Source organism: Pimephales promelas, chromosome 5 (assembly GCF_988280905.1).
Source record: "Pimephales promelas chromosome 5, fPimPro1.hap1.1, whole genome shotgun sequence".
NCBI lineage: Eukaryota > Metazoa > Chordata > Actinopteri > Cypriniformes > Leuciscidae > Pimephales > Pimephales promelas.
This window is the reverse complement of record NC_142773.1, coordinates 11,629,846-11,654,032: the sequence shown is the minus strand read 5'-3', so window position 1 is coordinate 11,654,032 and position 24,187 is coordinate 11,629,846. Positions and strand designations below refer to the sequence as shown.

The 24,187-nt window shown below is 42.8% G+C and overlaps 1 protein-coding gene across 1 annotated transcript in view; it reads left to right on the top strand.

The window, feature by feature from the left end:
• Positions 1-8,144: 8,144 nt before the first annotated feature.
• dis3l2 (DIS3 like 3'-5' exoribonuclease 2) overlaps positions 8,145-24,187 on the top strand; it is a 61,299-nt gene continuing 45,256 nt past the window's right edge. The window contains exons 1-3 of the mRNA XM_039649527.2: positions 8,145-8,236; positions 11,284-11,934; positions 13,992-14,128. Of these exons, the coding sequence (XP_039505461.2) occupies positions 11,289-11,934; positions 13,992-14,128 (783 nt within the window). The 5' untranslated portion in view covers positions 8,145-8,236; positions 11,284-11,288. The remainder of the gene's footprint in view (positions 8,237-11,283; positions 11,935-13,991; positions 14,129-24,187) is intronic.

The following is a 24,187-nucleotide window of genomic DNA, read 5'->3' as shown; positions in this document are numbered from 1 at the left end:
TAGACTGAAGAAGAATAGTCAGAGAAAAGAACTAAAAAGAATTCAACGAGAAACTCCGACAAAGTGAAGTCTCTTGCAAAGAGCAGAGACTGAACTTAAAGAGACTCAAAAGCCACGGCCTGCGCAAGAGGCCCGTACGACCACCCACAAGCTCGTTCAGCAGAGACAAGATCTCGAACACGAACTTGACCCACAGAGTTGCAACACTCTGATAGACTGCAGCATGACTGGAAAGGGAAGGACACACACCACAAGCTTCCCCTGACCAGTCTGCACATTTCAGCCAATGCACAAGAGCTGAAAAAGGGGGGTGGAAAAGCCCGCCTTCCACAACATCTCTGACAATCTACAAGACGGTGACCTTTCACCTGCTGTCTCCAACCGGTGAACGCGACACCGACACCCAGCAAGACAGACTCCGGAGGGCCTGTACCATCACCACCGGCTCCGAACGAGTTTTCTGTGGAACTTACAACGAACCTGTAACTGAGGAGGACGCCAGTTTCAAGAAACTTTCCCTCCAAAAACCCGTCAGTCACCATAGTTCTCTCGGCCCCACACCATGCCCACTCAACGAGGCGTGAAGGCCCCCAGTAAAAATTCCTCAAACCCCAAATTATTCTGAACTGCAGAACCAGAAGACACACAGCACGAACACCGTGCAAGACTATGCGTTTGAAGAATTAGAATTTTACTAAGTTAAAGGAATCTGAGACAGGCATGTAAGCCTCAACGGCCGACGGACTATGCACGACTCTTTTGAAACAGACAGTTTCTAGATGTTGTTTAAATCAGCACCGTTAAACATTAGGTTTCGTGACAGTGAAGAGTTACAGAAAACACCAACTCCGAACAGGGCATACAGTACGTTACCCTGACGACAGAGTGTAGTAAAATCACCCGAGTTTTAACTATTGTTAACCTACAGGCGTGCACTCGATCATCGCGACCCAACTAAAACGCAACGTGCAACACGCATCTTGATCGCTGGCTTATCTAAATGCAGATAAAAGAAATAGCTGGAATTGACATCTCTACTTTGAAAAAAAAAAAACAGCCTTAGAGTCCCAACTGATATCAAGAACGTCAGCATTAAAGCGTAAGTCTGTGTAACAAAGGTATCACCCCAGCAGCTTGTAATCTGTACCGATATCTATTCTGCTTTGGTTAAAAAGAAATCCAAATCGCGGTATGACTAAACCTGTTCCTGACGAAGGAAGCCCAGGACAGAGTTATATGTAGGTAGACCTGGGAGACGCTCCCCCTTTCTACAAAGTAAAGGCCTTAATGTTATTGTTAGATTGATGTAATTCACCTGAATTTTAGCTGCATCGACAAGCAGAAAGCCACTAAACGATCAAAACAAGTTACTCGCGGAAGAGCTAACACTCATGCATGAGAGAGACGTACCTATATATGCTTAGACGAGCTTTGACTCGGCAGCAAACCTATTTCCTTACTCTGTAAACAAATAGAACAAGACAAGCTTTGACTTGCAGCAAATCTATTTCCTTACTTTGTAAACAAATAGAAGACGTGTAAAGTAAAGAACAGAGTTCCATGAGAAAATCAGCAAATGCCAAAACACATTTGCGTTTTACTGAATGCAACCAAAGTTCTTGAAAATCATAAAGTATAGGCGCCTCCTTTTAACCCATTAAAACGTGCATGATTCATGTAAAATATACAGACATTCTTCAGATACTGTTGAATTGCTCTGACACGCTCTGGTTCCCATGACAACAACTTGTTGTTGGAATGTTGGAAGTGTTACCTTGTAATGTCACTTTTGTAAGCAAACCAGCCTGGGTGGCTAGCCTAGCATCAAGCTAACTTAGGCTAAGCTAAACTAACCCAGCACTAAGCTAACTCTGGCTAAGCTAACCTAGCTTAGCATCAAGCTAACTTAAGCTAAACTAACCCAGCACTAAGCTAACTCTGGCTAAGCTAACCTAGCTTAGCATCAAGCTAACTTAGGCTAAGCTAACCTTACCTAGCTCCCATCCAACATAAGCTAAGCTGAATAACCTCCACAGTTAAGAGTTAGCATCATTTACGTGAACCCTTACTCACCGCTCGTGTTCCACAGTGCAAAGTATTCTAGAATACTTTCTCAACACCAGTTAGGGTTTTAAATTACTCACTTTCCATGTTTACCATTCTTATTAGCTAAAGTTTACCTTCACAGGGTTAGGAATACTCCTTGCTAACCGTTAAAGGCGAACTTCGCAGATGCCTTGTTAATTAAACTTAAGTTTAACTACATGAAAACTGCGTGACTAACTACAGAATAACGCGTGTAACCGTAGGAATTTTCATCGGCATGTTGACTAAAGCTTTGGAGGGACACACAATGTGGTTTTGAACACCCAACCGCTACAACCCACTATAGTGTTGATCAAAGCAAATCCAAAGTTTAGTCACTAATGCCACTGAACACTCTTGACCTCAGATCATTCCCGTGTTTTGATCACTTTATTTCCTTTTGCTTTAATTTTAATTTTATTTTGCCTCATTGATTATTTCATTCCTTCGATGATAATAGCAAGCAGCTATTCTCTTAGGTCATCTATATGATTTAATTTAATTTCCTCTCTTGTCCGAATGTGGTTCTATTCCTCATAGGGCCCAGAAAGGAAACAGAGACCCCCTTATTTGTTATTTTGGCTTAGTTTCAACCAATGCACTCGTTTGTGACCCTGCAACGCAAGTAATTTCAACAATTTACTAGGGCACTACTAGAGTCCCGAGGGTCGATAATAAGCAGAATTTAAATAAGAAAGCGGTCCTTTTCCTATTATTGTTCACTTCGTCGAGCCATAGTGGACCACCAGCTAAGTCCAGAGAAATAATTTAGTCATAAGAACCACCTTATGTTATTTATTTTATCTCGGATATGTCCTTTCCAGGAAATACGCTCGGAACCACACAAGACTTAGCCCTAACATGCACAGCTAAGATAAGGACACAAGAGACACTTAGCTTTATGTTAAACACTTAACTAACTTATTAAGCAGTAGTTCTGAACTTTTAGGGCCATGCATTAGTCACTCACAACAAGTGTGCCAGAATGCCACAGAGCCCCTGCTTAAACCGACCTCAACCTGGCAAGGAACCACTGCCCCAAACCACGGCATGGCTTCAAAAATGATGCAACAAAGCTAACCAGAAAGGTCCCAAGATTCACTCAGGACCCTGCATCTACCCACGACATGCAGACAAGACTTTCACTTGCAAACTGTCTAACCAACATGACTGCATGAAACAGATTCTGCTTGATATGGATTACGTCCAGTCGCGAAGTGCACAGCTTCCTAGATCGTCAAACAGAGACTGTCAAAATGGACTACCAGCTGTTGCAATAAGCTTTGATCGCTTAACTCCCTGATCCAGAATCAGACCAAGGGTTATCACCACCGTGGACATCAAGTAAGACCGACTTGAAACTCCACCGACTTCGGCAAGCCTACTTCGAGAAGCAAACCATCAGGTATGAAAAGGATACCAGTTTCGGAACTTTGTTCCCTTAAAACCTGCATCCCACAGTGAGTTAGTCGATAAGCACCCTGGCCTGTGCTTGTAGCCTGTCTACCTCAGCTACGAGACTGGGCCCGCAAAGCTCACAATAAGCAAAGACTTTGTCCGAAAAGACTGTGTAAAAACCCTCAGACTAACCTGTCTCTGAGCACGACTCAGAGCTGCCCCTAGAAGGCACCCCATACATCACAAACACCTTCACTGAGAGTTAAACCGTTCCAGGCCAGCAGAGGGCAACACAACAGGCATGGTGCTCATCTAACGCCCCAGAGCAAGAGCTCTGAAACATTTCTGGAAGCCAGCCGGCGACCCAGAATGGACCGCCCAGCACCAAGAGACTCAAGCCCAACCAGCCCAGAGCGGTACCCTCTCAACACGCCACTGGTAAGCACAAGTCTGAGCACACATCAGATAACAACAGTGCAACCACGTCACAGACGGCAGAAATCCTGAAGGTGCTGAAAGCGTTTCTGCACGAGGCATCACAAGGAGACAAGCCAGACACCCAGAACACCGCTTGTCAGCATCAGACCACAGAGCTCACGGTCGCATCACAAAGCGACAACACCAAGCAGCCGCTACAACTGACAGCTGCACAACCTGAGCATGACAGTCCGGTGTCCCACAAAACACCGGCCCTAACCGCTCATCGATCACAACACCAGCCCAGATGCCTAAACTTCTGGGAACCCTAAACAAAAGGGGGTGGCCCAAAAGACTCTACATAACCACCACCAGAGACAATCATTTGAGCCTTGAAGGCCTGTCAGACACTAGCTCAAACATCACGCTAATGTCAGCCCAACTCGTCGAAAGACTCACTGCTAAAGCTAAGAGTCAAGAACGCACTCTCAAAGCCCAAACATGTGAGCTGAATGAAAACCCTACAGCCAAAACAACTTCTGGCTCAAAACAGGTTGCTCCCATTCATCCATTTGGTCCTATGAGCCTGATTCACCCAGGGTACCGATCACGAACGATCACGTACCCACTTCTGATTGCCCAAGATCTGTTAGATCGCTTTGAGCCTTTAATAGACTTTAAACAACTGAATGCCTGAGCTCAAGTTCAAGAACCCCTCCCCCTCCAGTCATACAGGTCAAGAGAACCTAACTGGCAGGTCACAGAGGTCACAAGAACTCCCGCAGCCAGCCATGAAGGCACAGCCTCAGCACCAAATGGAGAGGTGAACTTGCTACTCTGCACCTTTCAGCTCACTAAAGACTTTGACTAACCAAATGAACTCTGAAACTACCACCTCTTTACCCCTCCAACCTCCCAAGCCTGCCGTCGGACACATCAGGCAGCACACCAAGAACATGCTGCTCAACGGCCCTACAACTCAGTTTCATGCACCTCGTGACATCACTTCGCCACGGCTTGTGCTGCCACGGTGCAGAAAGGGGGATATGCCAGTGTATGCCCAGTCACGCACCATGTGGGCTGCACACCGCAGCACCAGGACATCTCGGCATCCTCAAAGGCATCAGACTGTCCCAGCCGACAGCCGCTGAATTCTTTCCTCCCTTTCTCTCTCTCTCTCCCCTGTCTCTGTTACAGGATGCCACGCCGCTGCTGTCAGTACGCAGTCAAACACCGGCCTGTCCAGCAACCAAACGAACTGAAATTCCACAGCCAAAAGGTAACTCACAACACAGAGTGCCTCCTCACAGACCATCAAGAAATTGAAAGGAACTGTGATAAATCCGCAACGCACACAGCATTCTACTGAACCAGACAAGTGAGCTCCAGCGAGACAACTGTTCACTGTCTGCCAGAATGACTTTGCTAAAATTCACCAAGCAGCCTTTGCTCCAAGACCCGAGCTACCCTGCTGCAACCGAGCCTGAGTCAAGTCCCAGCCAGGACGAAACCCACGATTTCACCCTGATTCCAGAACTGGAATTATGAACGATGATAGAAGGGGTCCAGCCAAACTGGACTTGTTCCCAGTGACCGCTGTGTCTCAACTGCACACCTGTTGCACTGCACAACTGCCTCACCGGTAGTCCAATCCTGGACTGCAGCTGATTCTGCACTGGGTACCTCTACGGTAATCAACCACACCCTGACACTTGACATCCACGCTGCACAAGAGGCAAGGAAATGCAAACCTCCACAGCCACCACGGGACCCTCAGGAAGAGGGTACCACGCTGGAGACTGCGTCAAACCTCAGCAAGCTGAGCCCCTACCTCAGCAAGCTGAGCCCCTACCTCAGCCTAGCCGCCGCCTGCCACCTGACCCTCATGATTCACCTGCCATCCGTCCATTGCGATGGTGTCGTTCGATGAAGTCACACAAGGACTTCACCTAACGAAAAGGGGGAGATGTAATGAATCTTGGCCAGGCGAGTTACATCAACACATACACACACACACACACACAAACCTTTCACTTCCCCCACACATCGGAATGTGTGGAATGTTTTTGAACAAAGAGAAGGACTTTTGGTGTTTAAAAACATTCAACAAAATGTTTTCAATGGTTTTTATGTATATGTGTCTTCCCCATGTCACAGTGAAATAACTTTGTTTGATCACAGTTTAAATAGGAATTAAAAATACCTTCGTCATGCATTTGAAACATAAGTGTATATTGCTTTGATATAACATAATGTTCCTTGATATCTCTAGAATGCTTATTGAATGAAACACTCGAATATGCATAGAGATGTAAAGTAAAGTGTATTTTTAATTCGTTGTACTGCCAATGAAGATCAAATTGCTATTGCAAAACCCTCATTTAACACACCCCCTTCCACGAGAAGCGCGCGCTGAGGAACAAAAGAAAGCTTCCCGCGTGCAACATCCACTCTCCGATTGGCTCAAGCCAACAGGAAGGGGATGGATTTCTCCAAGGTGATAAATGTGAGAACGCAGGTCCGCCCTCTCCTCTTCTGAACTGTCCAGCGCTCAACATGTAAACCTCACGGGACTCTGATCCAACCATGGGTCTTTCCTTTTGTTCGTCTAAAAGTTTCATCTTTTCCTCAAGTGGACTACCAAGTTCGTCTTCCAGGAAAGGAAGTGGACTTTGCCGAACTATCTCCTCGGGTAACGTCACCTCAAAGACTCTCAGCCTTTCAAACACTGGCGCTAAATGCCGACGAACGCCACGTGACTCCCCACGGAACAAAGCAGCCATGAACGAGCCGGGACGGGCCGCACCAACATGCCGCGGCCGCGCTTCACGTGACGCACGCGCGCCGGACCGGCGCACCTCTAGCCGACACGTGGCCCGAACGGGTCGAGCAACGAGCCCACGACTCACACAGACCACATGTGCCTTGCAAGTATACCTTCTTTTAGAGCTTCTAAGAAGCATTAAGAAGATGTTTTGGGGTGTCAAGAAAGGTTAACTGACTGTTTTGATGAACGTAACTCTCTCTCTCTCTTACAACTCACTCTCTCTCTCACTCTCTCTCTCAAACTCACTTAACTTGCGCGTATCCATTGTCTAAACGCTCTGCGTCGTCTTAGTTTGTGTTTTAATGTTTGTAAATACATGTATCATTGTAACGTAGTGAATGCTTAAGTAGGAACTTTATTAAATACAAAATATGCTTACCTTGACTGATTGTCTTGCTCATGATACGGGTCAATGAAATGTCGATTTAAAGCTACACGCTTTACAGAACTATAAATACCTAAGAGGGTATTTGGTTATATAGCCGGGAAGGCAGATTCTAGTGGCCACAGAATTTGTTTTCACAAGCTATATAACTTAATTGAGCTAATTGATTTTACCTGTCTTGTAAAACGTGGTCCTTGCAATCAATAACAATTAATTTGTGGTGGATTGCGGAGATGCACATGTATGCATATGGGTAAAATTAATAAATTAACATGTAAGACCGGTCTGATCCAAATCTGTATGAATAATTATTAATTATCAATTATTAATTATGATATGCAAATTCCCCCCTGATCAGAACCGACCTCCAGTCTTTACACCATCCCAGCGACAAATCGCAGTAATGCAAATGGTCCGGATCACACTGTGTTTTATAATCCAGCTATGATGTCATGCTGATTTAAATAATAGTGTCATTTCCTAATTTCCCATTTCTTAATGCTTTATTATCTTTAACTTAAATGTTTTTTGTTTGTTTGTTTGTTTGTTTTTTCGAACTAACAAATGCATATATAAGCAAACAAACCCATAAACATAATATATATTAAGGTAATAAAATAAAATAATAAAAAGGTTGTTTGGGGTTAATGTAGATTAGAAAAAAATAAATAAATTCCACTCTCTATTCAAACTTACACCGTCACAATAAATATTTACTGTCAATGTTTCGGTCACTTGACCAGTATAATATTTCATATAATTTCATATTTTTTTTCATCTTATATTGAGCATGTTTTCTAAAGCTAACTTTTCACATATTTTTTTTTATTTATTTAAGTTGTATTATTGAATTCAAATAAAGCTATTAGGTTACTTGGGCTATTTTACATAATTACTTAAAACTAGTTCGATTATTTTTGCAGCAGTTCATTATTCACTCATAATCGTTCTACTTTACAACTAAATTGGACACTTCGAGCCTGTGTGCGCAACAAAACTACAGTTCCCATGATGCAACTACAGCGCTTTATTTATAGGACCCGGAAGAGATGCGCAGTTGGTGTTGTTGTTCGGAGCTCTTTGGTGAAATTTAGCAACACATATAGACAGAGCAGATTTTGACGGTGAGTTGTTTTGTATGTTTATGTTTAGTTATGTAGCTGTCCATTGTCTCACAGGAATATTTTATTGAAAGATACGAGTAACGTTAGCTGCTATGTGAGAGTCAAGTAACGTTAGCTTAGCTCGTTGTATGTAGAGGAACAGTGTGCCTCACAGTCACACACTGATATGATTGTCATAGTCTTTGCTCTTCTTTAATAAACCGGTTTAAACTAAAATATTTTATTATTTTAAATGCAATAAGTTATGAGTACATTTTTCTGGATCTTTTTTTTCAAGGGAAGGTTTTACGTGAATGACATTGCTATTAAATTCATGGCATGAATGATTCAGGCTTATAACTTAAGCATGTGCCTGCCTGTGAAACAGCCTGTGAAAGTTGATAAAATTATAATATCATAATTATGGTCAACACTGAACGTTATGTCTAGACATTTTCTATTTTCAACTATTTTCAATGCTACTGATTTTATGTCCCGTGGTTGATTTTTATTTAAAACTATCTGCTTTCAAATATTTAATGTACAGAGGCCCAAAGTTCAAATCGTAAATTATTAATCTACGTTTTTAAAGCTATGATGATCTAAACAACTAACTTTAGTGAAATAACAAATTTAAAGAAAATTACAAAAACAATGTTATTTATGTCTGTTTTGACATGTACATCTTTTTTTGCATTGTTTGTTTTCCAAGATTTTTTTTAACCTGTTTACTCCATAGACCAGGGGTTCTCAAACATTTTGGTGCCAGGGACCCCTTTCAGGGGAAAAAAAATTCCAAGGACCCCCCTCATATTTATAACAGTTATTGAGCACAAAGTTAATGTGTGAGCGGCAAATGAAATATTTTTGCACAAAATGAATGGTCTCCACCCAGGGTAGGCTATGCAGGAATTTCTAAATAGCCTACTGAGGTAACGAAAGTGATCTTGCTAGGAATCATATGATCCCTCACTTAGGAATTTTTGATGTTCTTGATCTACACATGTGCATTTTAAGGTGTTTTAAGGCCCCACAATCGGATAACTATAGATTTAGTAGAAGCATGTCAGTCAGTGGCATACATTTTTTTTTTTTGTCAAGATGTCACAAAACACAATCACATATTCCAATCAGGAATGGCCTTAAAAGAGAAATGTTTCAATAATTAGGCCTATTCTGCACACAAATAAAGCCCATAAGCCTATAAATACAATGATAATGGCATTATGTTTAATAGGTGCGTGCGTTGTTAATTTGAGCTACTGTAATTAGCTAAAAAAAACATGCAGTATATGTTAAATATAATCCATAATGTTAATCTCATGGGCACAGTATGTTTCTATTGACCTGCTTTTTCCTTTGTTAAAGTTGAGCTTGATTAATACTTTGCAAACTGATTGTTTCAGTCGTTTTTTAAAACTTTTATCTAAAACAGCTGTTTAGTTTATGTTAATTAAGGCCTACATCTTATCTCGCACTTTATGACCGTTGACTGAAACGTCGTGCGGGGAACTTTGAGTTCACTCCGACTCAAACATTTTGACATTGACGAGCTATCGTTGTTAGTCTGCTGAAGCACCTCAGACGAGAAGGTCAGTATCATCGCGATGTGCATCCTTGCAACCTCAGTTGTGGGTACGGCCCTGTCACTATGCACTTTTATTTTGATAATGATCAGACTTCTAATGTCAAATCTACAGTAGCAGTGCTAGAACTGACTATTGTGCGCGCACGCGAGACGCCGGCGCGCAATTACATGGGAATTTTTCCTCAGCAGTGGAAACAGGAATACTCTTATTTATGGTCATAGATAAGACAAGAGTGCATCATCCGAAACGGTAAAGTGTCCATTTTTTTATTTGTGTATAGGCTACATTATAAATGACTACAAAATGTCATGCCTTTTAAAAATACAGAAAAGAACCGGATGCGGGTTCATGCCGTCTCTCTGTCTCCTTTCTGGCGCACGTCCCGCAAAATCAACAGCAGTGAATGGTCTACTTGACGCACAGACATAGATTATCTATCTATAGAAAACTTTAAGTGTCTACTTTGTATTGTTTTATGTTAAATGCTTTATATAAGTTACTTAGGAATAAACAGCATGTTTTCAGATGATAAAGAAAACATGACTTAGGCTATAGCATGGAAAAAAACGTTAGGTTGTAAATTATTTCGCGGACCCCCTGGCTTTAGCTCGCGGACCCCCAGGGGTCCGCGGACCCCACTTTGAGAACCACTGCCATAGACAACAGTGTCAGTAAAGAGCATTATTGAGATGAAATTATTTTAATATGCTAAAATGAGACGCAAACACATTGTCAGCAAAGCTGTAATTTTCAGAAAATATTAAAATATAAAATAATGTAATCTGAATTTAGGATACACAATGCAAAATGTATTTCAATCCAAAAACAAACAAAAAAAGTTTGTTTTTTTAATGTTTTATACAGCAGTTTAGTTTCAAACTATAAACAGTTATTTAAAAACAGTTGTTTTGTCCAACTTTAAGCCCTTCATTATCAAACACTTTGATTCCAATTTGTCACCATTTTAGACCAATTAAACTTTATTTTAAGGTGTAGTTACAGTTAAGTACAGAATAATATGAATTAACTACATGTACTTACTGTTGGGTTGGCTTAGGATTAGTTGTGTGTAATTCTGCTTTATCTATAGTTATTACTATAGTAACATTTGTAAGAAGGACACTGTAAAATGAAGTGTTACCCACTTTTGCTTTATGGAATATTGCTTAAATTAATTTATATGTCAGGTGCATCACAGTATGTTATCATTAAGAAAAATTAGTTGGTCAATAATTAAAAGTTTGAAGGGGCTGCACCAAATTAAGTCCACAGGGCCAAAAGAAATGCATGCAGTTGTAGAAATGCATATACATTTTTTTGTTTTTTTCTGAAACATCACGTCAGTCTTTTAAATTCTTTTAAAAAAAAATTTATACAACTCGTAGTAAGTCAAAGAGTTGATTATATTCGGTAATTATTGATATGTAAAGACAAAGGCTGTTAACCTGATGTAACCACCGACATGTTAATTCTTTGCAGAGATTATGGCGTCTTCTCCTAAAGTAAAGAGAACCACTAAACCCAGAGGTGCACAAAACCTCCCCAGATCCCAGAAAGATGCTTATGCCAGACTTCTGAATCAGCATCAGAATGGCAAGTTCCGTTCTTACTTGCAAGAGTTTGCAAAGCAGCAGGCAGAGGAGAACATGAGGACACCAGTTAGCAGATCTGTGAATGATGTAAACAGGAGAACAAAAGGCAATTCGGAATCATCTTATTCTGGTGATAGCTTATCCTCTCAGCAAAGTAGACAGATGGCTGACACGTCCAACTATTTGCACACAGACAAAAAAATCCATCAGGCAGTGTGCGCTGATGACCAAGACATGAAGCCTGGCATGCATGCCACAACGGAGTCACATAAGGCTGCTGCACCCAGAAAGCTACCCTCAAAACAGCAACTGGAGAGAAGTGAAAAAGACATCAAAGGGAGCACAAGTCTAGTGGGATCTGAGGAATGTGACGCTCAACAGTTGAGCGGTTCATGTGGGGAGGACAAAGCAAAGAAAAAATCAAAGAAGAGGAGATCTAAAAGAAATTTGGAGAAAAAAGACGTGGGGGCATCATGTGGTCCCGAAGTTGAAGCCATTGCTGGGAAATCACCAAATAAAAACGTCAAAGCTCCTCAAGGTATTTAGTAAAGTGAACAACCAGTCTCTCAAAACCAAGCCTTAATTTAAGCCATAAATACATTTAATTTATTTGACATACTGGGATACTCCACCGTTTTTTCATATTAAACTATGTTATTCCCTTAAAGGATTAGTTCACTTTTGAAAAAACTTTTGCTGATAATTTACTCACCCCCATGTCATCCAAGATGTCCATGTCTTTCTTTCCTCGATCGAAAAGAAATTAAGGTTTTTGATGAAAATATTCCAGGATTTTTCTCCTTATAATGGACTTCCATGGGAACCAGGTCCAACCGCGGTCCAAACTACAGTTAATAACAGTTTCAGATGCAGCTTCAAATGTCTTTAAACGACACCAGACGATGAATAAGGGTCTTATCATGCGAAACGATCGGTTATTTCAAAGCTTATTCCAAAAATGTAACTTTTCTAAGGACAAATGCTAGCCTTTCTCCATTCTGTGAGGCGCGTTTGCAACGTCACGTAATACGTAATTACGTTCAAAAGGTCACAGGCGACGTAGCCGGAAGCACAGAATCAAAATCGTCCGACATCGTTGATTTACCTTTTAATTCCTTTTTTGTAAACGGCGTTTGAGTTAGTTTTCACGTTCAACCTATGCGTTCAACTTGTAAACACTCTGTACTTCTAGCTACGTCGCCCGTGACCTTTTGAACGTAATTACGTATTACGTGACGTTGCAAACGCGCCTCACAGAATGGAGAAAGGCTAGCATTTGTCCTTAGAAAAGTTACATTTTTGGAATAAGCTTTGAAATAACCGATCGTTTCGCATGATAAGACCCTTATTCATCGTCTGGTGTCGTTTAAAGACATTTAAACCTGCATCTGAAACTGTTATTAATTGTCGTTTGGACCGCAGTTGGACCTGGCTCCCATGGAAGTCCATTATAAGGAGAAAAATCCTGGAATGTTTTCATCAAAAACCTTAATTTCTTTTCGACTGAGGAAAGAAAGACATGGACATCTTGGATGACATGGGGGTGAGTAAATTATCAGCAAAAGTTTTTTCAAAAGTGAACTAATCCTTTAACTAAGACGAGTTAACTCTCGTCTCAATGTGTGCACTTCATCGCTCTCGTGCGTGAGACACTTTGATGGCACTTATCTTAGCCCAGTTCATTCATTAGGATCCAAGCAGAGAAGCGACTAAACACATTCAAGTTTTCCCTATTTAAATACAGTTACACGAGTAGTGTATTTCAACCAAGAATGGGGACAAAATAAAACGTTGCACTTTTCTAAGTGTGTAAAGTGGATAAATAATGTATGGCGAAATACCACAGCAAGTGCTTGGGAGCAGTTCGACTCGGCGCATATATATTTATGGATATCATCACTCCGGAGAGAGAGAGGATTTTTCACAAGTGATGATATTACTGTGGCAGTCGAAGTGCTGCCAAGCACTTGCTGTGGTATTCCGCCATACATTATTTATCCACTTTGCACACTTAGAAAAGCGCAATGTTTTATTTTGTGTCACCATCCTTGGTCGAGTTACACTACATGCAAGATCACCGCGCCTTTGATCGTAAACTTTTGTAATAGACTGAATTTGAGATGCAAATCGTGAAGTAGCTTTACCCAAAGGCTTTGCCTTTGTCTTTTCTGTATTTGTTGTAAAAAGTATGCCTTCATGTGTAGCTTTAACAAAATGTTAAAACATAGATTTAACAAAGAGACTGTTCTTCCTCTGCTTTCTCGTGTGTGTTATTCATCAGTATTTTTTAATCTGTTTTCCCAGAAAAAAAAGACACATTTTCATATGCGTATCCTATATCTGTAAAGTAAAAAAATCTATTTTACTGTACAGATTAGTTTACTAAATAGGATACACATTTCAAAATTACTTCTTTTGAAGCTACACATGGCTTCAAATCTAATAGATGTGGAACAAGCCAAAAAAAATCCATGGTGTCTTAAAAAACATCATGTGACCTACTTGATCAGATTTAGTTTCATTACAAATCTAAATAAACATCATAGTAATTTTTTTTTTTGTGCGTGAGCTACAATTTCTTCATTGTTTTCACAGCACCAAAAGAAAGTTTACATCAAAAGGACAAAAATAAAAACACTAAAGATTGTAGAGGCTCCCGGAAGCTGCTGTTCGAGGAGTACATGTGCACAGAGGATGTGTCTGCAGGCCTAAAGAGAGGAGAACTCATTCAGGTGAATTTAATACATGCTCCAAAAAATGACATGTTGGCTTTAATTAACTTTTTCGTGTAAAAGGGTTCCAAAAATTAACCTTATGTCAACAGGTTCCACATAACATAATTTGTTCATGTAATTTCAACACACTCCAAAAATGATATGTTTGCTTTAATTAACTTTGTCATCAGGTTCTGAAATTTTGGCTTTAACTTTTTTATGTCAACAGGTTACACATAACTGGGTTACATTAAAAAAACAAAACATAATTTGTTCATGTAACTTCAACATAATGGAATTAAGTAATTTTATGCGACCCAATTAAACTCTAAGCAGTGTTAAATGAACACTGAAGTAGTGTTAAAGTTAATGAGATAATTAAGTGAATAATTGAGTGATGATTGAGCATTATTGAAGACACTTGATGTTAACAAGCAAAATCACTTAAGGAGAGATCCAGAATTTTAAGTCACTATAATGGGGACCAGTGTTTGTTTTAGTTGGGTTCTTAGACCCTCACATCATTAACTTTACATTTTGTTTGGCTGCTGTATGTGAGTTCTAAGAGCCAGAGATGATTTGTGCCTTCAGTGCAGGGGCTTTCAAGTTGTAAAATCTGACAAATTTGAAGTGTAGGCTGTAAAGACTCTGGGTCGGTTCTGATCAGGGGGGAATTTGCATATCATAATTAATAATTGATAATTAATAATTATTCATACAGATTTGGATCAGACCGGTCTTACATGTTAATTTATTAATTTTACCCATATGCATACATGTGCATCCCCGCAATCCACCACAAATTAATTGTAATTGATTGCAAGGACCACGTTTTACAAGACAGGTAAAATCAATTAGCTCAATTAAGTTATATAGCTTGTGAAAACAAATTCTGTGGCCACTAGAATCTGCCTTCCCTGCCATATAACCAAATACCCTCTTAGGTATTTATAGTTCTGTAAAGCGTGTAGCTTTAAATCGACATTTCATTGACCCGTATCATGCGCAAGACAATCAGTCAAGGTAAGCATATTTTGTATTTAATAAAGTTCCTACTTAAGCATTCACTACGTTACAATGATACATGTATTTACAAACATTAAAACACAAACTAAGACGACGCAGAGCGTTTAGACAATGGATACGCGCAAGTTAAGTGAGTTTGAGAGAGAGAGTGAGAGAGAGAGTGAGTTGTAAGAGAGAGAGAGAGTTACGTTCATCAAAACAGTCAGTTAACCTTTCTTGACACCCCAAAACATCTTCTTAATGCTTCTTAGAAGCTCTAAAAGAAGGTATACTTGCAAGGCACATGTGGTCTGTGTGAGTCGTGGGCTCGTTGCTCGACCCGTTCGGGCCACGTGTCGGCTAGAGGTGCGCCGGTCCGGCGCGCGTGCGTCACGTGAAGCGCGGCCGCGGCATGTTGGCGCGGCCCGTCCCGGCTCGTTCATGGCTGCTTTGTTCCGTGGGGAGTCACGTGGCGTTCGTCGGCATTTAGCGCCAGTGTTTGAAAGGCTGAGAGTCTTTGAGGTGACGTTACCCGAGGAGATAGTTCGGCAAAGTCCACTTCCTTTCCTGGAAGACGAACTTGGTAGTCCACTTGAGGAAAAGATGAAACTTTTAGACGAACAAAAGGAAAGACCCATGGTTGGATCAGAGTCCCGTGAGGTTTACATGTTGAGCGCTGGAAAGTTCAGAAGAGAGAGAGGGCGGACCTGCGTTCTCACATTTATCACCTTGGAGAAATCCATCCCCTTCCTGTTGGCTTGAGCCAATCGGAGAGTGGATATTACACGCGAGAAGCCTTCTTTTATGGTCCTTTTTATGGTCCTTTGTTCCTCAGCGCGCGCTTCTCGTGGAAGGGGGTGTGTTCTATAATAACAATTTGATCTTCATTGGCAGTAAAACGAATTAAAAATACACTTTACTTTACATCTCTATGCATATTCGAGTGTTTCATTCAATAAGCATTCTAGAGATATCAAGGAACATTATGTTATATCAAAGGAATATACACTTATGTTTCAAATGCATGACGAAGGTATTTTTAATTCCTATTTAAACTGTGACCAAACAAAGTTATTTCACTGTGACATGGGGAAGACACATATACACAAAAACCATTGAATACCTTTGTTAAATGTCTTTAAAACCAAAAGAGATGTATTTCTCTTTGTTCAGAGACATTAGTTTGTCCACATTCCATTGGTCCCATAAAAGTCTTGTAACTCGATGCCACTGAGGTACGTGGATGAATGTGTATGTGTGTGTGTGTGTGTGTGGTATAATTCGCCTGGCCAAGATTCATTACATCTCCCCCTTTTCGTTAGGTGAAGTCCTTGTGTGACTTCATCGAACGACACCATCGCAATGGACGGATGGCAGGTGAATCATGAGGGTCAGGTGGCAGGCGGCGGCTAGGCTGAGGTAGGGGCTCAGCTTGCTGAGGTTCGACGCAGTCTCCAGCGTGGTACCCTCTTCCTGAGGGTCCCGTGGTGGCTGTGGAGGTTTGCATTTCCTTGCCTCTTGTGCAGCGTGAATGTCAAGTGTCAGGGTGTGGTTGATTACCGTAGAGGTACCCAGTGCAGAATCAGCTGCAGTCCAGGATTGGACTACCGGTGAGGCAGTTGTGCAGTGCAACAGGTGTGCAGTTGAGACACAGCGGTCACTGGGAACAAGTCCAGTTTGGCTGGACCCCTCCTATCATCGTTCATAATTCCAGTTCTGGAATCAGGGTGAAATCGTGGGTTTCGTCCTGGCTGGGACTTGACTCACGCTCGGTTGCAGCAGGGTAGCTCGGGTCTTGGAGCAAAGGCTGCTTGGTGAATTTTAGCAAAGTCATTCTGGCAGACAGTGAACAGTTGTCTCGCTGGAGCTCACTTGTCTGGTTCAGTAGAATACTGTGTGCGTTGCGGATTTATCACAGTTCCTTTCAATTTCTTGATGGTCTGTGAGGAGGCACTCTGTGTTGTGAGTTACCTTTTGGCTGTGGGATTTCAGTTCGTTTGGTTGCTGGACAGGCCGGTGTTTGACTGCGTACTGACAGCAGCGGCGTGGGAGTCCATTTAGCTCTGCTTGCGTGGCAGTCGACCATATGCTGTCTGATGTCGGACCCGGCGGTGAGGCGGTCGACAGTAGCTGTCCTCTGGTTGGCTGGAGGCACAGGAAGACGACCACAGCAGCATCCTGTAACAGAGACAGGGGAGAGAGAGAGAAAGGGAGGAAAGAATTCAGCGGCTGTCGGCTGGGACAGTCTGATGCCTTTGAGGATGCCGAGATGTCCTGGTGCTGCGGTGTGCAGCCCACATGGTGCGTGACTGGGCATACACTGGCATATCCCCCTTTCTGCACCGTGGCAGCACAAGCCGTGGCGAAGTGATGTCACGAGGTGCATGAAACTGAGTTGTAGGGCCGTTGAGCAGCATGTTCTTGGTGTGCTGCCTGATGTGTCCGACGGCAGGCTTGGGAGGTTGGAGGGGTAAAGAGGTGGTAGTTTCAGAGTTCATTTGGTTAGTCAAAGTCTTTAGTGAGCTGAAAGGTGCAGAGTAGCAAGTTCACCTCTCCATTTGGTGCTGAGGCTGTGCCTTCATGGCTGGCTGCGGGAGTTCTTGTGACCTCTGTGACCTGCCAGTTAGGTTCTCTTGACCTGTATGACTGGAGGGGGAGGGGTTCTTGAACTTGAGCTCAGGCATTCAGTTGATTAAAGTCTATTAAAGGCTCAAAGCGATCTAACAGATCTTGGGCAATCAGAAGTGGGTACGTGATCGTTCGTGATCGGTACCCTGGGTGAATCAGGCTCATAGGACCAAATGGATGAATGGGAGCAACCTGTTTTGAGCCAGAAGTTGTTTTGGCTGTAGGGTTTTCATTCAGCTCACATGTTTGGGCTTTGAGAGTGCGTTCTTGACTCTTAGCTTTAGCGGTGAGTCTTTCGAAGAGTTGGGCTGACATTAGCGTGATGTTTGAGCTAGTGTCTGAGAGGCCTTCGAGGCTCAAATGATTGTCTCTCGTGGTGGCTATGTAGAGTCTTTTGTGCCACCCCCCTTTTGTTTAGGGTTCCCAGAAGTTTAGGCATCTGGGCTGGTGTTGTGATCGATGAGCGGTTAGGACCGGTCTTGTGTGGGACACCGGACTGTCATGCTCAGGTTGTGCAGCTATCAGTTGTGGTGGCTGCTTGGTGTTGTCGCTTTGTGATGCGACCGTGAGCTCTGTGGTCTGATGCTGACGAGCAGTGTTCTGGGTGTCTGGCTTGGGTCTTGCGCTGAGACATAGGATGTCTGACTTGTCTCCTTGTGATGTCTCGTGCAGAAACGCTTTCAGCACCTTCAGGATTTCTGCCGTCTGTGACGTGGCTGCACTGTTGTTATCTGATGTGTGCTCAGACTTGTGCTTACCAGTGGCGTGTTGAGAGGGTACCGCTCTGGGCTGGTTGGGCTTGAGTCTCTTGGTGCTGGGCGGTCCATTCTGGGTCGCCGGCTGGCTTCCAGAAATGTTTCAGAGCTCTTGCTCTGGGGCGTTAGATGAGCACCATGACTGTTGTGTTGCCCTCTGCTGGCCTGGAACGGTTTAACTCTCAGTGAAGGTGTTAGTGATGTATGGGGTGCCTTCTAGGGGCAGCTCTGAGTCGTGCTCAGAGACAGGTTAGTCTGAGGGTTTTTACACAGTCTTTTCGGACAAAGCCTTTGCTTAATGTGAGCTTTGCAGGCCCAGTCTCGTAGCTGAGGTAGACAGGCTACAAGCACAGGCCAGGGTGCTTATTGACTAACTCACTGTGGGATGCAGGTTTTAAGGGAACAAAGTTCTGAAACTGGTATCCTTTTCATACCTGATGGTTTGCTTCTCGAAGTAGGCTTGCCGAAGTCGGTGGAGTTTCAAGTCGGTCTTACTTGATGTCCACGGTGGTGATAACCCTTGGTCTGATTCTGGATCAGGGAGTTAAGCGATCAAAGCTTATTGCAACAGCTGGTAGTCCATTTCGACGGTCTCTGTTTGACGATCTAGGAAGCTGTGCACCTCGCGACTGGACGTAATCCATATCAAGCAGAATCTGTTTCATGCAGTCATGTTGGTTAGACAGTTTGCAAGTGAAAGTCTTGTCTGCATGTCGTGGGTAGATGCAGGGTCCTGAGTGAATCTTGGGACCTTTCTGGTTAGCTTTGTTGCATCCTTTTTGGAGCCATGCCGTGGTTTGGGGCAGTGGTTCCTTGGCAGGTTGAGGTCGGTTTAAGCAGGGGCTCTGTGGCATTCTGGCACACTTGTTGTGAGTGACTAATGCATGGCCCTAAAAGTTCAGAACTACTGCTTAATAAGTTAGTTAAGTGTTTAGCATAAAGCTATGTGTCTCTTGTGTCCTTATCTTAGCTGTGAATGTTAGGGCTAAGTCTTGTGTGGTTCCGAGTGTATTTCCTGGAAAGGACATATCCGAGATGAAATAAATAACGTAAGGTGGTCCTTATGACTAAATTATTTCTCTGGACTTAGCTGGTGGTCCACTATGGCTCGACGAAGTGAACAATAATAGGAAAAGGACCGCTTTCTTATTTCAATTCTGCTTATTATCGACCCTCAGGACTCTAGTAGTGCCCTAGTAAATTGTTGAAATTACTTGCGTTGCAGGGTCACAAACGAGTGCATTGGTTGAAACTAAGCCAAAATAACAAATAAGGGGGTCTTTGTTTCCTTTCTGGGCCCTAGGGGAATAGAACCACACTTGGACAAGAGAGGAAATGAAATTAAATCATATAGATGACCTAAGGTAATAGCGGCTTGCTATTATCATCAAGGTCGAAGGAATGAAATAATCAATGAGGCAAAATAAAATTAAAATTAAAGCAAAAGGAAATAAAGTGATCAAAACACGGGAATGATCTGAGGTCAAGAGTGTTCAGTGGCATTAGTGACTAAACTTTGGATTTGCTTTGAGCCACACTATAGTGGGTTGTAGCGGTTGGGTGTTCAAAACCACATTGTGTGTCCCTCCAAAGCTTTAGTCAACATGCCGATGAAAATTCCTACGGTTACACGCGTTATTCTGTAGTTAGTTACGCAGTTTTCATGTAGTTAAACTTAAGTTTAATTAACAAGGCATCTGCGAAGTTCGTCCTTAACGGTTAGCAAGGAGTATTCCTAACCCTGTGAAGGTAAACTTTAGCTAATAAGAATGGTAAACATGGAAAGTGAGTAATTTAAAACCCTAACTGGTGTTGAGAAAGTATTCTAGCATACTTTGCGCTGTGGAACACGAGCGGTGAGTAAGGGTTCCCGTAAATGATGCTAACTCTTAACTGTGGAGGTTATTCAGCTTAGCTTATGTTGGATGGGAGCTAGGTAAGGTTAGCTTAGCCTAAGTTAGCTTGATGCTAAGCTAGGTTAGCTTAGCCGGAGTTAGCTTAGTGCTGGGTTAGTTTAGCTTAGCCTAAGTTAGCTTGATGCTAGGCTAGCCACCCAGGCTGGTTTGCTTACAAAAGTGACATTACAAGGTAACACTTCCTGTGACAAGTTGTTGTCATGGGAATTAGAGCGTGTCGCTAGGCTAGGTTAGCTAAGCCACCCAGGCTGGTTTGTTTACAAAAGTGACATTACAAGGTAACACTTCCTGTGACAAGTTGTTGTCATGGGAACCAGAGCGTGTCAGAGCAATTCAACAGTATCTGAAGAATGTCTGTATATTTTACATGAATCATGCACGTTTTAATGGGTTAACATGAGGCGCCTATACTTTATGATTTTCAAGAACTTTGGTTGCATTCAGTAAAACGCAAATGTGTTTTGGCATTTGCTGATTTTCTCATGGAACTCTGTTCTTTACTTTACACGTCTTCTATTTGTTTACAGAGTAAGGAAATAGATTTGCTGCAAGTCAAAGCTTGTCTTGTTCTATTTGTTTACAAGGTAAGGAAATAGGTTTGCTGCTGAGTCAAAGCTCGTCTAAGCATATATAGGTACGTCTCTCTCATGCATGAGTGTTAGCTCTTCCGCGAGTAGCTTGTTTTGATCGTTTAGTGGCTTTCTGCTTGTCGATGCAGCTAAAATTTAGGTGAATTACATCAATCTAACAATAAACTTAAGGCCTTTAGTTTGTAGAAAGGGGGAGCGTCTCCCAGGTCTACCTACTTATACCTCTGTCCTGGGCTTCCTTCGTCAGGAACAGGTTTAGTCATACCGCGATTTGGATTTCTTTTTTTTTTAACCAAAGCAGAATAGATATCGGTACAGATTACAAGCTGCTGAGGTGAAACCTTTGTTACACAGACTTACGCTTTAATGCTGAAGTTCTTGATATCAGTTGGGACTCTAAGGCTGTTTTTTTTTCAAGGTAGAGATGTCAATTTCAGCTATTTGTTTTATCTGCATTTAGATAAGCCAGCGATCAAAATGCGTGTTGCACGTTGCGTTTTGGTTGGGTCGCGATGATCGAGTGCACGCCTGTAGGTTAACAATAGTTAAAACTCGGGTGATTTTACTACACTCTGTCGTCAGGGTAACGTACTGTATGCCCTGTTCGGAGTTGGTGTTTTCTGTAACTCTTCACTGTCACGAAACCTAATGTTTAACGGTGCTGATTTAAACAACATCTAGAAACTGTCTGTTTCAAAAGAGTCGTGCATAGTCCGTCGGCCGTTGAGGCTTACATGCCTATCTCAGATTCCTTTAACTTAGTAAAATTCTAATTCTACAAACGCAGAGTCTTGCACGGTGTTCGTGCTGTGTGTCTTCTGGTTCTGCAGTTCAGAATAATTTGGGGTTTGAGGAATTTTTACTGGGGGCCTTCACGCCTCGTTGAGTGGGCATGGTGTGGGGCCGAGAGAACTATGGTGACTGACGGGTTTTTGGAGGGAAAGTTTCTTGAAACTGGCGTCCTCCTCAGTTACAGGTTCGTTGTAAGTTCCACAGAAAACTCGTTCGGAGCCGGTGGTGATGGTACAGGCCCTCCGGGGTTTGTCTTGCTGGGTGTCGGTGTCGTGTTCACCGGTTGGAGACAGCTGGTGAAAGGTCACTGTCTTGTAGATTGTCAGAGATGTTGTGGAAGGCGGGCTTTTCCACCCCCCCTTTTTCAGCTCTTGTGCATTGGCTGAAATGTGCAGACTGGTCAGGGGAAGCTTGTGGTGTGTGTCCTCCCCTTTCCAGTTATGCTGCAGTCTATCAGAGTGTTGCAACTCTGTGGGTCAAGTTCGTGTTCGAGATCTTGTCTCTGCTGAACGAGCTTGTGGGTGGTCGCACGGGCCTCTTGCGCAGGCCGTGGCTTTTGAGTCTCTTTCAGTTCGGTCTCTGCTCTTTGCAAGAGACTTCACTTTGTCGGAGTTTCTCGTTGAATTCTTTTTAGTTCTTTTCTCTGACTATTCTTCTTCAGTCTATGTAGAAAATTAGACAGGGCAGTTTGAAGTCTTTCCACTTCCTTCGGTAGCTCGGGGTAGTTGTCATCCTCGGCGTTACAACCTTGTGCTCCAGGGCGATGCGGCTCCTTTCGCGGAGGCGTGCGTGTGCGTTGAGCTGGTGAGCGAGGTTGTGATGTGTCTGGCCCAGTCTTTGTCAGCTGCTCTTGGCTCGGGGCTCTGAGTCGCTGGTGGCTTTGGGCAGGGATGGAGATGTCATGAATCTCAGCCATGTCTCCAGGTTGTCCCAGGTCGTCCCAGCGGGTTGTGGGACTGTAGGACTGGAACATACTGCCTTCACTGTGGACGAGAGGAACACAACACACACAGACAGACCAATGCCAGTTCGACTACTTTTAACGAGCTATAATACAGGCTAAGCCGTGTATGAGAATTTTGGTTAACTGATGCAGACAGTTAAACCGTTTGGTGGGACAATTTGGGTAGGTCATCATGGGTCTGAATGAAGGTTTTTGACAGGGCGCTAGCTTAGGGGTCACCTGTTGGTGCTAACGACTTGGTTGTCAAACTATTCTTCAGCTTTCCTTGGTGTGTCAGAGAGGTTCTGTCTCTAGGTGAACTGAAAGGAACAGAGCACAACAGAACAGAGCAATGGCAATCTAGCAAAGTTTGAAGTAACATGCAACCATCAGAGATGGGGAGGTCTGTACTGAAATGGCATTAGTAGTAGTACACCAGCAGTGTTAGAAAGGGGAAGAAGAGAAGGCCTAAGCCTGTTTGGAGCCGGTTTGTGGCTCGGAGAGGAGGAAGCCAACCACTTCAAATTACCAGGGGAATCTCTAGGTTCTGTGGCAAATAGTAAGTGGATGGGTTTTAATACCTTTTCTAGTTTGCCTGGGGTGAAATGAGGTCACTCTGGCCGGAGTCAGCATCGTGGTTGGTCCTTCTGTCGCCCCACACATGACAGCAGTGTCCCGGGCCTTTCGGTGCATCTGTACCGAGGTGCGCCCTCTCAAGCAACTTGACCTTGAACACAACCGGCAGTGCCAGATTGGTGATATCGTGTTGCGGGCCGCACCAACAGAAGATACAGAAAAGTCAGAGACTCGCGCTCAGTCAGTGATGGTGACGCAGATCAGGCGAACCAGCTCGCTGGACCCCAGGCAGAGATGACTGTCAAATCATCACAGCACGAGAGAGATTTCTACTTGCAAACACAAAACAGGATGAAGAACAAGTGTACTTCAATGTGAATTAAAGCTCCTTTATCTAAATCAAATTGAGTGTTTTTTTGTAGAAAAATCAAAGGCAACAGCTTTACTAAAATTATGGTATAAACAAAAAGGAAATTATGACAATGTTACTTATCAGAATAACCTAGCCTCCATTCAGGAAAGGGATAGAGTGCCGCAATGAAGAACACAGGAGGAAGCGAGCTGTAGTGGCGGGTTTTGGCCACTAAGGGTTTTGGGCCACTTCCTGCTAGTGTTTCACCGGGCTGACAGAGAGCTTGATTTAAATTGCATTCAAACTGATTTAAACACAATTCAAATTTGAGCAAATGCATAGGGGTTAAGTAACCATTAGATTAATAAGGATACAGTTGTACCGGGACCAGATCAAAATTATTAAAAATAATTTGAGGAGGAAATATAGAAATAAAGCCATAAACAATTCCCAATGGGAAATGAGAGAATTAATTCAAATTAACTTCGAAATTTGTCTGTTTCAAACCAAATTTGAATAA